This window comes from Notamacropus eugenii, chromosome 2 (assembly GCF_028372415.1).
Source record: "Notamacropus eugenii isolate mMacEug1 chromosome 2, mMacEug1.pri_v2, whole genome shotgun sequence".
NCBI classification, from domain to species: Eukaryota; Metazoa; Chordata; class Mammalia; order Diprotodontia; family Macropodidae; genus Notamacropus; species Notamacropus eugenii.
Genome location: NC_092873.1, coordinates 302542627 through 302558140, shown reverse-complemented (window position 1 = coordinate 302558140; position 15514 = coordinate 302542627). Strand labels below are relative to the sequence as shown.

Here is a 15514-nt window from a genome sequence, read left to right as displayed (position 1 = left end):
CACCTGGGTTGCCTGCCAATCCTCTGCCACACGTAGTTGCTCATTCCTACTACTCAGAAATCGTCTGCGACTAGCCCGGACTCATGCCAGGGCCATTAAGGTTTCCTCTTGTGCCGACAAGTCTGACAAAGTGGCAACCAGAGGGCACAAAACACGAGCCTTGGCAGATGAATGTCATGGCGAAGAGGTGGGTGTGTCAGAGGAACTCCTCCAACGTGGGCTATTTGCATCCACAAACTGGAACTACTGGCTTCCGTGCAGTTGTACCAACACAAGGGATGCCAGGAAAACCCAAGGAGAACATCATGAGGGGAAGGAACCTCCATGAACATGCTCACTCATTCCTAGCCCACCTGCAGCCCCACTAGAAAACTCCAGAACATACTCAACACCTCAAGCTGCTCTCTGTATGGGGAAACTAGAAGATCTCCATTAAAAATGATGAGGAGTGTACATTTATTCTCTGCCAGATTCAGAAAAGCAGCTGGGGGAGGCTAGCTGGCATTGACAGTCACAGGGCCTTCCCTTAGGCCTTCCCCACTTCCCTAGGACTCTGGATGTTCTGGCCCACATACCTTTGATTTCAGAGTCATCATTTGGCGTCCCAGGGTCCCTCTGATCAAACGAGTCCGCTGAAATACTTCTCTCCCTTCTCCCCTTTCCCTTGGCACCATTTCCAGCCCCGTTCTTCAGCCCCATGCTCCCACCTGGGCCAGGGAGTGCTTTTGGGGGGTGGCCCCCACTCTTGGAGTCACAGGGGGATGGCTGAGACTGGCTGGCTGAGCCCCCCTGTTTACCCGGATTGGAGAATTTGGAATCCAGCTGGGGGTTTCCAGATGGGGACATCACTGTGGGGGGACGGACCATCACCTCCTGCTTAGGTTTGGGACTACTGAAACAAACACATAACAGAAGGAGGTCAGATTCCTGATGCAGCCTGTCATCACAGAGCAGGAAGATATAGTTTCTGCTACAGAATAAAACAGACCCAGGGAAGGATAAGTAACCATTCCCGTGTTTCCCATTAGCCTCTCTTTCCCCTCTCCTCACACCTCAACTCAGTGCTATTAACAGTGAGGAATGAGCAACATGGCCCGCTGGGTCCTAGGAACTTCAGTCCCCTGAGGCCCCATCTCCAGAGCTTCTGTCAATAAAGGACAACCGTTTCTATGTACATAAAGAAGTGTCTCACACTAGGACTGGCTCAAAGTAAACAAACAAGGCATCACAAAGATCACCATGCCCAGGCTGAGGACACAGTTCAACTGTGAGGAGAATCCACCTTCCCTCCAGGAAGCCAGCACAAGGAAAACCCAATGATGAAAGCCAGGTTGGGGGAATGCCCAAGGATATTACTACCTCCCCAAATATGCTAGAGGAGACAAGGGGGCTGCCAGGAGGTGAGATGAAGTTCCTGAGGAAGGAAGGCTGAGGATTCTCTTCCCTCCAGGGATGAATGGGTGGGAGGAGAGGGACCAGAGAGGTGAAAAGGACAAGAGAGAGAAGCAGGTGAAAAAGCTGTCACTGAGTTTTGATCCTGCTGCAACCTTTCTGCCTTCTGGAGTGTCCTCCTCCCTCTTCCCAATTTGATTCTCACTTCTTGACCAAGCCCTCACCCCATTTCCCTGATGGGTACCCTCGGCTCCTACCTCTGTGTGTTTCCTGATGGAGAGTTCCTCACTTTAGGGTTACTGGAATGCATTGATTGGAATCCTGAGCTTGTAGTCACAGATGGGGACTGGCTCGCCAAGCTCCTGTCAGGGGGTGGCAGTCACAGCTGCAGGGGACCCCTCAGTGCTGTCTGTCCCTAGGCCTTTTTTCCTTTTTGCTTTTCTCTGCTGTGGTAGTGGGCCCTTTCCCCCTGCAGCTCCAGCATTCTCTAGGTGAGTGCTTCCTGCTGCCAAGGGAAGATCTCGCATCTCCAGGGCCCACTGTGGAAAAAGTCACCCAGAAGAGACAAAATACCCTTGGATGAGCTGTTTAAGACATCACACGTTTAAAAGGCCAAGCCAAACAAAGGGAGCTCTTCCTTCAGCAAGAAGAATGGAAAATAGAGACTATGTACAAATGGGCCTCTGGGGCATGGTGCTCCAGAAAGAACTATCAAAATGAAGTACTGCTCCCTCCCCTCCTGCATGTACTTGGGGTGTCTGGAATCTACAAAAGAATGATGCCTATGGAAGCCCACTTCTCTGAAGTGTTTCTGCTTTTGCGTTCTAGAGCCACTCAACAGTGGATTAGGTCTTTTCCCAAAACAAGGCCTTGATCAGCACTGGGCCCCACCTAAAACTACAAACCCACAGAGACCATCTTAATTCCTCTTTTGATGGGCAAGTTGGATGTTTTACCTCTGGTGACTTACCATGCCCTCACAAAAAGTAATGAACTTGGTTCCAATTACTTCCCTCATTTCAAGTTACCATGCATTTTAACCCATGCCCACAAAATCAGCCCATAAAATTGAGGGGAAAAATAAAATAAAAATCAGTTGAGGCTTAAAAAACCCCCAAAAAGAGTTGGATCAATGCAAAATTGAGTAAGTTATACTTCTAATTTCCATGACCCTTACTAAATTTTAATGGGAATCTGTGTCCTAGAAGGAATGCGAAGTATGGGTATAAGAATGCTCTTATCCAAAGGAGAGGAGGGAACACAATATTGCATGGATGAGCAAACAGATTCATAATTTTTGCAGGCAGAAGAACACTTCAGAAGGCTGAAACATTTCCTTAGCTCATCTGCAAGGCTAATTCAAAATATAAAGGTCAAAACAATATTAGGGAGTGCCTCTGTGGTGCTGCACAGTAGCCTGGTCATCTTGTTTAGAAAGCCAAGATCCAGATCTCAAGCCTCGGTCAAATGCCAGGGTGGGTCCACTGTGCTTCCTCACCATCTTCAGTCTCAGCTGTCCCTCCTCTTCATGTCTAACTGATGAGGCAAATATCAGTGAGGTGGTGAAGACACCAGCTACAGGGACAGTAGCCAGAAATAGTGAGGGCCATAGCCTGTCTGGTCTTGTTCTACTACAAACAGAAAAGTTTGTTCCAGGCTAAGTCAACAATAACTTATTGTGTGGCTGGGAGTAAGGCACTCAGATGTCTATTTGTATTTGTTTCTCCATTTAGAAAATCACAATCCTACTCAAGTCCGACTTATTTCACGTAGGATTTACAAACAAGGGGGATGAAACATCTGTTGAGAAAAATCCCCCAGTTTTCTCTTTCATTCTTAGGACAAATTTTAGTAGCATTCTGGAGACAGGTGAAGGAATTAAACTAATAAATTAATTATAGGTTTTGTCTCAGAAACTATAGAATACTGAATATATTTTGGCCTTGATTATATTTAATTTTTATTTTCATTTTCCTCCCATCACCACCACTTTTGTAACTTTAAACTTCAAAGGCGAAGTGGTAGAAAAAACATGAGGCTTGGCATCAAATGATCTGGGTTTCAATCCCAGCTTGGTCTCTAAACTTTGTGTGAATCACTGTCTCTCTCCCTGGGTCTCAGTTTCCTTATCTGTAATGTTAGATTACATCTAAAGTCACAGAATAATTTTATTACCATCAATTTCAGCTACTCTCACACTAATAGGAGCATCTGATAAAGTACAAGTGGCCAAAGAATCTATTGTGGACCAATGCATTGCAAAGGATAGTCAAAAAGTTATTAATTAACAGCTGTAGAGACAGTTGGTATAGTGGAAAGGCTGCTATCTTTGAAACCTGGAGAGAAAAGTATAATAATGTTTGCTCTACCAACCTTACACAGTGTGCAACAACAAGAAACATTTATTAAGCGCCTTCTGTGTGTAAGAGCTCCCAGTTCTTACAAATCCTCCATGGAGGATTTCTGGGTTTATGTGCTAGGCACTGGGGATACAAAGAAAAAGATGACTATCCTTGCCCCCAAGGGCAAACTTCTGCAAACTTCTGCTACACATACACGAGCTGTTGGTCATCATCCTTGTTGACTCTCCTATAGCAGCACTTTTTAAACTGTGGATCGGGTCGTGATCCACAGTTTAAGGAGCATTGAAGGGGCTTCAAGTGGAAAAAGTTTAAGAAGCCCTTTCCTATACCACTTGTTAGTGTCACACACCCAAGCACATATTCCCTTCTGATAACTTTCTATGTCATGTATCTATGCTCTGCTTCCCTAATGAGACTATGAGCTCCTTAAGGGTAGGAAACATGCTTCTTTTCTGTCCCCTACTGCGTTTAGACAATGTTAGACACATGGTAGATGCTCTGTGAATACTTATGTAAGAGTATCTGCAACATACAAAGAAATATTTGGTATCTGGTTCCTTTAAGAGAACTTAAAAGCATTTTATAGAAATCACCACATTAATCTATCCAAATTTTCTGATTACTGCTATTATTTCAAATACCACTAATACTGTATAGGTGCCTGATTTCCAAAGTGCTTTCATGTTAGGTTGTTTAGTTTTAAAACATGCCTTCTTGATGTCCCCAGTGGCAGGTGTAGGCAGAGGGAGAAATTCAGCAAGAAGAGGTTATAGATGCCTAAAGTTGTTTCAGGTGTCACAAGCAGTGATCTGAAGACACTGCTCTTCCTACCAAAATATCACAGAACTCCAGAACCTAATTTGACTTGCCAGTGAACAAGAACCCCTTCTACCCAACCTTGTCTGAGCCCCATCATCACTCCTCTTTCCTGGCTCTTTATTTCTCTCTCCTGTTCTTCCTTCTTTTGGATACACAAAGGTAGAGGCAGTAGGAAGTCCACTGGATTTGGAGTCAGAGGAAAGGGATTCAAATCTCAATTTGGGTGATGTTAGGATAAACGTACCTCATCTCTCTAGCCCTTAGTTCCTCATCTGTAATAGGAAAAGATTAGACTAAATGATGTCGAAGGTCCTTTCAGTTCTAAATCCTAAGATTCTAATGAAAACTGTCAAGAGAAGTCTATCCCATTGCTGTCTTCCTTCTCTTCTCTAGACCACACCACCCTACTTCTTCCAACCCTTCTTCATCATGCATAGTTTCCAGTATTCTAGGCATCCTTATTCTCTTGTGGAGGGGGGCTCAACGTGGTGTCCTAAGCTAAATACAAGCTTCTAGGCAAAGTACAGAAGGACCATCCTTTCTAGGCGTCATGTTACTACTAATGCACTCTTAACTTAAATTAACTATTTGGCTACCAGAACACAGTGCTGACTCCTACTAACCTTGCAGTCCACTACGAAGCCTGGATTGTTTTCAAACTGTTGAAGCTATACTCTCTCAATACTTATATTGTTAGTTTTGCATAGTTAGTTTTCTGACTCCAAGGATGGTCCTTTACATTTATCCCAATTATATTATATAATTATCCCAATTATTAGAGTTAGCCTCTCAATCTAACCTGTTGAAAGTTCTGTCACTAAACTTATTTATTTTCTATCCCTGTTTTGGGTAATCTGAATATTAGGTAAGTACATCTATGCCTTCCTCTAAGTCAATGATAAAAATGTCAAACATAATAGAGGTTAAGACAGATCCCTAGAGTATTTCACTAGGAACTTCCCTCAAGATTGACATCAATCCATTAATCATTAATTCCTTTGGTCAAGTCAGTGGACCAGCTAAGAATCCATCCAACTATACTATCATCTATCTTCTTCATAAGGATATCATGAAATATTCTGTCCAATGTCTTGATGCAATCCAAGTCTATTACATCTATGGGATTCCTCTCAATGATTTTTTTTTTTTAAAAAGGGAATGAAATTTATCTGCTTAGGTTAGCATTTATACCACTCACTTTTTAGTTTTAAAGATGAAGATCCAGGCTCAACATGGTGAAATTATTTGTGCAAGACCATACAAAGATAAAACCAAGAATAATCTTTAGTTTTTTAATGCACCCATCTTTCTGGCTCAAATAGGTGGTTTTTGTATTTACAAGTTCCTCAACATATATCCATCCAAAGGAGACAACGATGAGTCTCTCCAGGCCTTGTGCAAACTGAAGAAGTTTGAGTTTGAAGACTACGTGTAGGCTGGTGCCCAGGTCTTCCTCTGTTTCACTAGCCAACACCTGTCTCAGTGAGATGGTTAGAGCCAAGGGATTACCATAATGCAGTTAGTGAGATGTTTTCTCAGAGGACAGAGTTACACCAGGAAAGAGCAGGCTTGAAGATGATATTAGGGATTTTGGTTCTAACCTACGATTTCAATGATGGAGGGAGCTCCTTTCAGCAATGCTGATCTCTAACTGTTCTTCAACTTACAATCTTAGAGACAGGAAGTAGCCAGGATCACATGCCCAGCATGTCAGAAGCAGGACTTGAAACCAAGTCTTGCAGGTCAGCTCTTTACTCACAGGTGGCTGGCTATCTGTTTTCTACTTCTACCACAAATGTGTAAATTAGCATTTTAAAGTTTCCAACTGTATTTTAACTCATTTAAATGACAAAGATAATCCTCCAGTCAACAAGAGAAGCTCCAGCTGTCATGTCCCCTACTCTCTCACTAAGTGCTCCCATGATACCTACAAACACACTCAAAAAGATTTCACCTGATCTGTCCATCCCCAATTGCTTTGGGCCCATATCTCCCCTCCCTTTTGGGGCTAAACTCCTAGAAAACAAATGCTTGTGTAAAACAGATGCCTCCATGTCTTTCCTTTCCCTCTCTTAACTCTTTGTGGACTGGCTTTTGACTTCAGCATTCAATCAAAACTGCTTCCTAAGTTAGAAATAATCTCTTAATTGCCAAATCCACTGGCTTTCTGGGAAGACTCATCCTTTTTGATGTTTTGTGCAGCCTTTGACAGGTCTTTATTTCACTTTATTGCACTGCTCTCTACTGGTTCCCGTACTACCTGTCTTACTGCTCTTTCTGTCTCCTTTGCTAGATTTTCATCCACAAAAGCTTGCTAACTGCAAGGGTCCCTATGACTCTCTTGGACCTTTTTTTCTTCTCCTTCTATACTATTAAATTTGGTCAGCTCATCATCTCTCGTGGTTTCAATTATCATTGGTGTGCTGACGACTCTTGGATCTGACTGTCCAGCCCTAGCCTCTCTCCTTCCTCTAGTCTCAGTTTCTAATTGCCTCTTAAGATATCTTAAACTCAACATGTCCAAAACTAAACTCATTATCTTTCCCCCAAAACCCTCCCCTCCTCCTAATTTCCCTACGACAGTAGAGGGTGAGACCATCTTTCCAGTCACTTCGGCTCACAGCCTAGGGGATTCACCCTTAACTTTTCTGTCTAACTGCCCATTTCCAATAAGGTGTCAAATCTGTCAAATCTACTTTCAGAACATCTCTCACAAATTCCCCCTTCTCTTCTCTGCCACTGCCCCTAGCCTGATGCAGGCCCTCATTACCACACGTGGACCTACTGGCCTCAAGTCTCTCCCCACTCCAATCCCTCCTCCACTCAACTGTTAATAAATTTTCTTGAGAATACTCTAACCATATCACCTCACCCTTCCCCATTCAATTATGTCCAGTGGCTCCCTGTTGTCTCTAGGATCAAATATAAAATATAGTTTGGCTTTTAAAGTCCTTCCTAACCTGGTTCCTTGCTACCTTTCCAGTCTTCTTACACTTGACTCCTCTCCATTTACTCTCCATTCTCCAGTGACACTCTATGCTCTTCCTTTCATAAGACACTCCATCTCCAGATTCCAGGCATTCTTCCTGGCTGTCCCCATGCCTGGAATTCTTCCTTTCTCATCTCAGCCTTCTAACTTTCCTGGCTTTATTCAAATGTCAGCAAAATTCCCACATTATGTAAGAAGACTTTCCCAGTCCTCCTTAATCTTAGTACTCCCCCTGTGAGATGATCCCCAATTTATCTTGTATGTAGCTTGCTTGTACAAAGTTGTTCAGTGTCTCCATTAGGCTATGAGCTCCTTGGGAGCAGGGACTGGTTTTTTGCTTTGTTTTGTATCCCTAGCACTTAGCACAATGCCTTACACACAGCAGGTATTTAATAAATACTAGTTGACTTGACTTATCCTACTCCTTAGATCTTTGGATAATTTTTTAAAACAATAAAGCCGTAACTACATTCTATTAATGTCTGAAATTGACTGAAAAATCCAATCAAATTCTTTCCTACCATACTTGCTATAAAGTGATGCTAACTTCTACTTGAAGGGTCATCTTTCTCTTAAACCACTCACCCAAACCCCTGGTGTCACGATACAGCTGTGCTCATCCTGGAGACAGAGCAGAACTTCTTTCCTCAAAAGATACTCATACCTAGAAGAGAAAGGTGAGAGAGAAACCTGTGAGCAGAAAATAAAACTATTCACAGCACCCTTTGGGTCACTGATTATTGCCAGAGAAAGGCAAATCACATTTATTCTGGGACAGCGCCTGAAGAGGAGGTTTCCATTTGTTCGTCTCCATTATTAGAGCTGATATCTGCTCTGTGGATCAGCCAAGTCTCTTGCCACTTGTTTTTCCCTCAGCTTCACTTCTTTTACCAGCTGTCTCTTTCACTACCATCTCCAGGATGCTGACCTTTGAAAGTCACCTTTCAGATTCTGATTTCCTTTCTTCCCCTTCTCTCATTCTCTTACTTCCACTGAACTTACTATTTTCTTCTGATTAATACTGACTCCTGGGTAACCTTCCCCATCTGCTTCCTCCCTCTTGCTCCTAGGCTACACAGCTATGGTCAAATGCTTCCCCATCTTCAAAATCCTTTCTTCTACCTTGATACCCTCTCTTCAGTTACTTTCTCATCTCTTTTACAATCACATTTCTGCACAGAATGGTTGACATTCACTCCCTCCATTCTCTTACTACCTACTTTACTCGAGCCCTTGCTTTTTCCCCCTAATACTCTAAACCTCCATCTTAAAGATCAATGATCTCCTAATGACAAAACCAATGGTCTTTCCTTGGTCTTCATATTCTTTGACCTTTCAGCACAGTAAATTGTTGCTGATTCCCTTTTTCTTTCAGTTGAGTTCAGAGTTGACTACTTCCTCAAGGGCTATGTTCCCATCCCTGGGTTCCAGGACACCAAGCTCTCCTGACCCTTTGCTCTCTCTCTCTGACTTCCCTCCCAGGGTTGCTGTGAAACTCACCTGAAGTCATCTTTGTAAAGCGCTTCCTGATGAACATGGTGCAGGGCACACAGTAGGTGTTTATTTTCTTCCTCCCTTCCCTGACCACTCCTGCTCTCTTGTCATCCTGAGGCTTATTCCTCCTCTTCATACTCTCCAAGAATCTGCTCTTGGCTCTCTTTTCTTTCCTTCTATACTCTCTCAACAATCTCAGGTCCTGTAATGCATCTCCATCGATCACTTCTATTCAACGGTCCTCATACATGTATTTCTTAGGGTCTCCACATCTTTAGTTCTAAGTCCTCTTGGCCCCTCAGACTCAATAAATGTATAATTGAATTTGTCATTTAGCAGAAGATAAAACACTGGATTAAGAGTCAAGAGGACCTGGGCTCTGGGCCTATTTCTGTCACCGACTAGTTATGAGACCTTGGCCAAGTCACTTAATCTCTGAGCCTCTCAATTCATCCTGTAAAATGAAGATAACATTTGACTCCTTAACTTCACTGGTCTGTTACCGCCCAATGGAATAGTGTATTCCAAGCACTTTGCAAACCTGAAATTGCTATTTAAATGTCAATGATTATCTTTGCTTTAAAACCTTCTTCTCTTTTAGACTATTTTTTGCTGTGGTTCAAAGGTAGCTCTAACTATCCAACTACCCATACTGAAAACTTAGATTTATCTTTTAATCATGGGTAGAGAGAAAAGTCTATGAAGCATGTATCTCCTCCAACATCTTTCCATGAGAAAAGGGACTAGAGCTTACCTAAAAATTCTGGATCTCCTGTACTGCTCAATAGCACAACTCACAAATTAAGTATTTAATATCCACAGGACTGAAATCTCCTCCAGGACCAAGAGCAGACTTCTGCAATGAATAGGTACTTAAAAGGTTTATTGAATTCTGAAGGAATGGTGGAATGCTCAACACCATGATCTGTCCAGCAAGAACTGACTGAAGTGGTCCTCTTTGGGCCCTCGTCTGAGGTATCTGGCTAAGGCTTAGTATAATACTCTCCAGCAGTATAGAGATTTGTATGAAATAGGTATTTCAACTTAATTTGTGTGGTTGACAAGAGTATTCAGCACAAACTTCTAAAAAAAAATATATGGAGACAGGCTTTTCTGAATGAATTCCTGCTGTCTCATGAATCTCTGATTGGAGGAGAGAGTCCTAGAGCCATTTCACTTTAGAGAATGACTTTTGAGGAACTCTAAAACTATCTGCTTAAGTCAGAAAATCTCTCAAGAACACTGCCTGTCTCAAGTCACTTTAGTTTATACTCAATTATCTGTGCTAATGGAGAATAACAGATAGAAATCAAGACCTTTCTCTTTTTCTTCAATAAAATATTGCTGGAAACTGTTTAAAAAAAATCCTAGCAAACTGATTTGCGGGGAATGAGTCTCATTTGAGTAAATACACGCTTAGTAAGCACCTACTATATATATATATATATAAAGTTTGTGTTTAATACTAAAAGAGCTAAAAAAGGTCAACAACACAGAGTCCTTATCCACAAGAAACATAAGATCTAATGGGACAGATAAAACCAGTAGAGTTAGAATATAAACTAGAATAGAAGTGTGTAAGGATTCCAAATAACATGCTATCATAATTCAAAGGAGGGAGAAACACTGTTTCAGTAAAAGTTTTAGGGAAAGTTTCATTACATATTTAAGCTGGGGCTAACAGGACAGTGGGATCCTAATAGGTGCAGATTGAGGCGGAAGAGCATTCCAGACATAGGGAACAGTATTAGTAAAGCCCAAGAGTTGGGGAAATGCAGGCCATGTTCTCTGTGACTGGAGTGTAGTCGGTATAGGCCATCAAGTAGAAGGCAGACAGTAATGTAAGTTAGGGCTGGAAACAGATTCTGGAAAGGCTGAGATTCCAGGGTGAAGAGTCTGGACATTATTCTAAGGCATTAGGGTTTTGAATGTAGAGTGAATCAGCAGATAAACAGTGATTTGTTGACAAAACAGTGAAATCAGAAAGAAAAACATTTCTCCTTTGAGGAAGGCAGGGTGGGTGAGTAGAGAAGAGCTGGGAGAAGTGAAACAAGTGGGTTTCAGACATGCTGAGCCTGAAGATGCTAGCAGACACATCCTATGGACAGACAGAAATGAGGGGCTGGAGCTCTGAGGCAAGTGCAGGAAGACAGACTGAGGTACACAAGCACACTGAACTAATGGCTTCATTGAGAAGAGCAAATAAGGACACCAAAGGTAGAACCTTGGGGAGCACCCATCCTAAGGGGCCAGACAGTAGAAGAACCTGGAGATTTATGATATCTCTAAAGCCAGAAACTATGCAGGAGGTGATGATCAGCAGTTTCAAATGATGAAACAGTCAAGGAAGAGGAAGACTGAAGTTATCACAAGGCCCCTAATCTCAAGAAGCTTATACTCTAACAGGGGTATAGGACATGAACACAAACCAATGCCCTACAAACTGAAATCTATATGAGAGACTAGACTTACTCTTTCGGATCAGGAAGACAAATCTAGAACCAATAGCTAGGAATTATAGGTGGGAAAATTTTAGGTAAGTAAAACTGGAAAAAAAATGAACAACAAAAGTTCTTCTAAAAATTAGTTAGAGCTCTCCAAACCTGGAGTAGGCTACCTGCTGAGATGAATGAATTTCCCATCACAGGACTGTTTTCAAATGGAGTGTACATATCCACTTGTTAGAAATGTGGTCCATAGGGGATCCTATAATTTTCTAACTAACAACTGCCTAAGAGAAGAAGGTGCAATGAAATCAGATGAAGAAGAGATTACTGCTGGCTTGGCCCAATAAAAAGATGTCAGAGAGGTGGCAGTACTGGAGCTAGGTAGGATTCCAACCAGCTGAAACTGGGCGAGGACAAAGAGAGAATGTTCTAGGCATAGATGATTAAACACAGAGAGTCCATCAAGTATGGGATGTACTCAGGATACAACAAGTAGTATGGCTTGGATTAAGCATGGGGTGCCTGAAGTGAGATAGCTTATGGCTGGAAAGGGAAGATCATGCAGAGCCTCCAATGCCAGGATGCAAGAGTTTGGCTTTTGTACAAGAGGCAATGGAGAGCATCTTGATGGTTTCTCAGGTATGGAATAACCTGGTCATACCTGTAGTTTAAAAAGACTGATCTGTGGGATGAATTAGATTAATCTCTAGGGTGAATTAGAGGCTATAACAGTTATAGACTGGTGGCAGGGAGATCAGTTATAAGTCTATTGTAAAAGTCTAGGGAAAAGAGAATGAAAGCTTAAACTGAAATGGTGGTCATGAGGATGTGACTATAATGGGTGGGGGAATCCAAAGGATTTGGCAACTAATGGGATCTATAGGATGACAGGCTAAAGAAGGCGCTTTGGTTTGGGGCAGGACAGCCTAAAAGAATTGTGCCACAGCCAGGAAAATCCGGAAGAAGAGAAGATTTAAGGGGGAGCATGTGATCAATTGGAAATAAAAGCCTGGAACTCAGAAGGGTCATTGTTCCATATTTGTAAATTTTACATATAGGACAACTGCTGAAATGAAATGCTGATTGAATGAAAGGGGTAGTTCACCATAGCAAATGCTGCAGAGAAGTCCAAGAGGATAAAGACTAAGAGAAAGCCATTTCATCTAGTTATTGGGGGAGGGGGTTGCCTTTGGCAACCTTTGAGAGAACAGTTTCAGTGGCATGATAGGGATGGGAGCCAGACTGTAAGGGATTGAAGGGAGCGTGGGTGATGAACATGTGGAGCCATGCCCAGATCTCACAAGTTTGGGAAATGAGAATGGGAACTAAGCCTTGGATTCTCTTAGGCCCCAATTCTTTGGTGTCCTTCTAATTTCTCACACCATGGGACTCATAGCTAGGCTATTCCACTGAATCCTGCACAAACACCCTGTTCAACAAGGTGGCCAATCCACTAGAGACAATATTCATACATCTGACCAAATTCAAAACCAAGAAAATTCACATCATTCACAGGAGTTCTGTGTTAACATCCAACGATCTCTCTCATCAGGTCACCTGCTCAAATAATCCACTCATCATCAACCCATCATGCGGAACTATTTTCGGTTCTCTGTTATCAGTAAAAGGCACAGTAGCAAAGCCTAGAATGTGATGCAGGAATTCAGCCTTCAGGATTCCACTCCTAGCTCATTCTGAACTTCTGATGAGCCAACCACTCAAATGGCTTTCCCTTCTCTGAGAGCACCAGTGGATGGAGCTAATCTTTCTTCAACACTGGTATAAAAATACCAGGGAGGCAAACCAGCATAATAGTTAGGTACGGAAAACCTTGTATTATATGAAATGAATGTTCTGTGCTCATGGGGGTGGGGGCGGAACTGCAAATACTTTATGAAAAAACGGACTTAACATTATTACTAAAATTCAAATGTTCCAAAGAATAAATTCTAACTATCATGGTTTAGGACAGAATTACACAAAGTCAATTATACTATTACATTCACTGCACATCTAGATGCAATTAGAAAGCCTCAATTTGCTCTTCCTCCTAGAACCTATGTATCCCTCTATCAACCCATGAAAGCTACAATCTATAGAGGAGAGTAATGGAAAGAACGCTGGATATGAGTCAGAGGGCCTGAGTTCAAATCCAGCTTTCATTCTATATGAGATATGTGACCTTAGGTAAGTCACTTAATCTCCTAGCGCCCAATTTCCCCCTCTGTAAAATGAAGTTGGACTAAGATTTCTTCCAGCTCCATCCAAAGCTACAATTCTGGCCTCATGAATGGTATAATGTCCATTCCTGCTGACATATTTTCCACTTGCAATATACTACAGGCACTTTGCCTCCAGCAATACGTTCACTGTGGAGTGAACCAACTCAGTTTATATCGAAGCTATAATGGAAAAAAATGTTTAATTAAAAGCAACAATAATATGAAGCACTTCCCCCACTCAACCCCCAGTTTTTAAAGGTAGGTCTCTTGTGCCTTACCTTCAAAGGCTTTCAGCCTGCTTCTTGCTCCACATTGGAACACCGAAGATCTTTCCAGGGATGATCTCAGACTCCTTCGAGGAGACCAGGCAAGTCAATTAGAAATACACCAGCTAGTCACACTTTAAAGTCAACAGGCCAGAACTACAAGGAACAAAAAAGAGCAAAATTTCAAATCCTAATCCAGGTTAGTACTGCAGAAGATAACCTTCTTCCCATCACTTGGCTACCCATTCAGTATTTGGTATAGGGAACAAGCAGTGTGTTTGTACAGATCAGTGAGATGAGTCATAAAGAACAAGGAGAAACCACCAAAAATCAAGATACTGAGGGGTAGCAACACTGCAAACTATCAAGACCCTCTTGGAAAATTTTTGATAACTGAAGACAAACAGAATACAGAAAATAAAAAGATACAGATAATATAAAGGCCTTTTTAAAAAGTTATAATTCCCTTTCAACATATTTAGCAAAGCTGACTTACTTATTTCCTTCTCTTGTGTGCCCCTGGTGCTAATTAGCAGCAAAATGTACAGGAGGGAGGAAAGGGGGCAGTCGGGTGCTTGAATAATTCAAACTAAAAAACAGCTTATGAATAAGCAAGACTAGATTGTATTTATGCATCCCCTATCATCATGGGCACAGGGCATTAAGACAAGTGTACTCTTCCACCATTATCACTTTAGAGGTGATGAATGAAATTCAGGCCTGAGGACACCATGCACTGTTTCTAATTTAGGGCAGAACCTGGATCAGCCCTCTCAGTATCGCTACTGCCACTTACAGCAGTCTCTGCTATTACCACTGAATGGGTAGAGGGGCCACATTGCCAATATGGAAAAGACATATAGATAATAAAATATAAAACCAAGTACTGCTTCCACATGGCATCACAACTGGATAAGAGGTTTGGGCTTTATGGTCTTAAGAGGAATTTTTCAAATCTCTTCACTGAATGAACACAGTGTAAAGCATCACTCTTCTTTCTTAGCCCCCACTTGCCATGATAATTGCTCCAAAGTTGAATCTGTTTTGCCCCTGAAAGACAGATGAGTTGTAAAGAACTGAGTGCTGGGTTTGGAGTGGGGAGGACTTGGGTTCCAATTTTGCCTCTGACCCTTCATTTAATCTTTCTAACCTTTAGTTTCCTTATCCGAAAAATGGAGGCAGTAAGAGCCACTTCCTCTACCACCCCATCAGTTGTTAAGGTGATCCCCTTCCAAAAAATTACTCTGCAAATATTTTTTTATTTACTCATCTGTATACCTATGGAGAAGAACCGTTTCTTTTGTCTTTGTATCCCCAGGGTCCAGCACAAAACAGGCTCTTAAAAAAGTTTGTGGAATTGAATACTAACTACCTCACCCAGGTGTCAAGGTGCTCAAATGAGATCATCTATGTAAGAGCAACATAAATGTCAGATATTATTAGGATTATTGTTATGCTTAACATTGCCAGGTACTTAATGTTACTGATTGATTATTACTATTATTAGAGGTGAGAAAAAGGT

The 15514-nt window shown here is 42.0% G+C and overlaps 1 protein-coding gene across 7 annotated transcripts in view; it reads right to left on the bottom strand.

Annotated features, from left to right (window-relative positions):
- BCL9 (BCL9 transcription coactivator) overlaps positions 1-15514 on the bottom strand; it is a 117061-nt gene that overhangs the window by 13429 nt on the left and 88118 nt on the right. For 5 of the 7 annotated variants that reach the window (XM_072644597.1, XM_072644603.1, XM_072644600.1 and 2 more), the window contains exons 2-5: positions 14005-14148; positions 8149-8227; positions 1650-1931; positions 576-892 (exon numbers count right to left, since the gene is read on the bottom strand). In XM_072644597.1, coding sequence (XP_072500698.1) covers positions 576-892; positions 1650-1702 — 370 coding nt within the window. In that variant the 5' untranslated portion in view covers positions 1703-1931; positions 8149-8227; positions 14005-14148. Of the gene's footprint in view, positions 1-575; positions 893-1649; positions 1932-8148; positions 8228-14004; positions 14149-15514 lie in introns of those variants that run through there. The other 2 variants (XM_072644602.1, XM_072644601.1) reach the window with 2 other exon arrangements.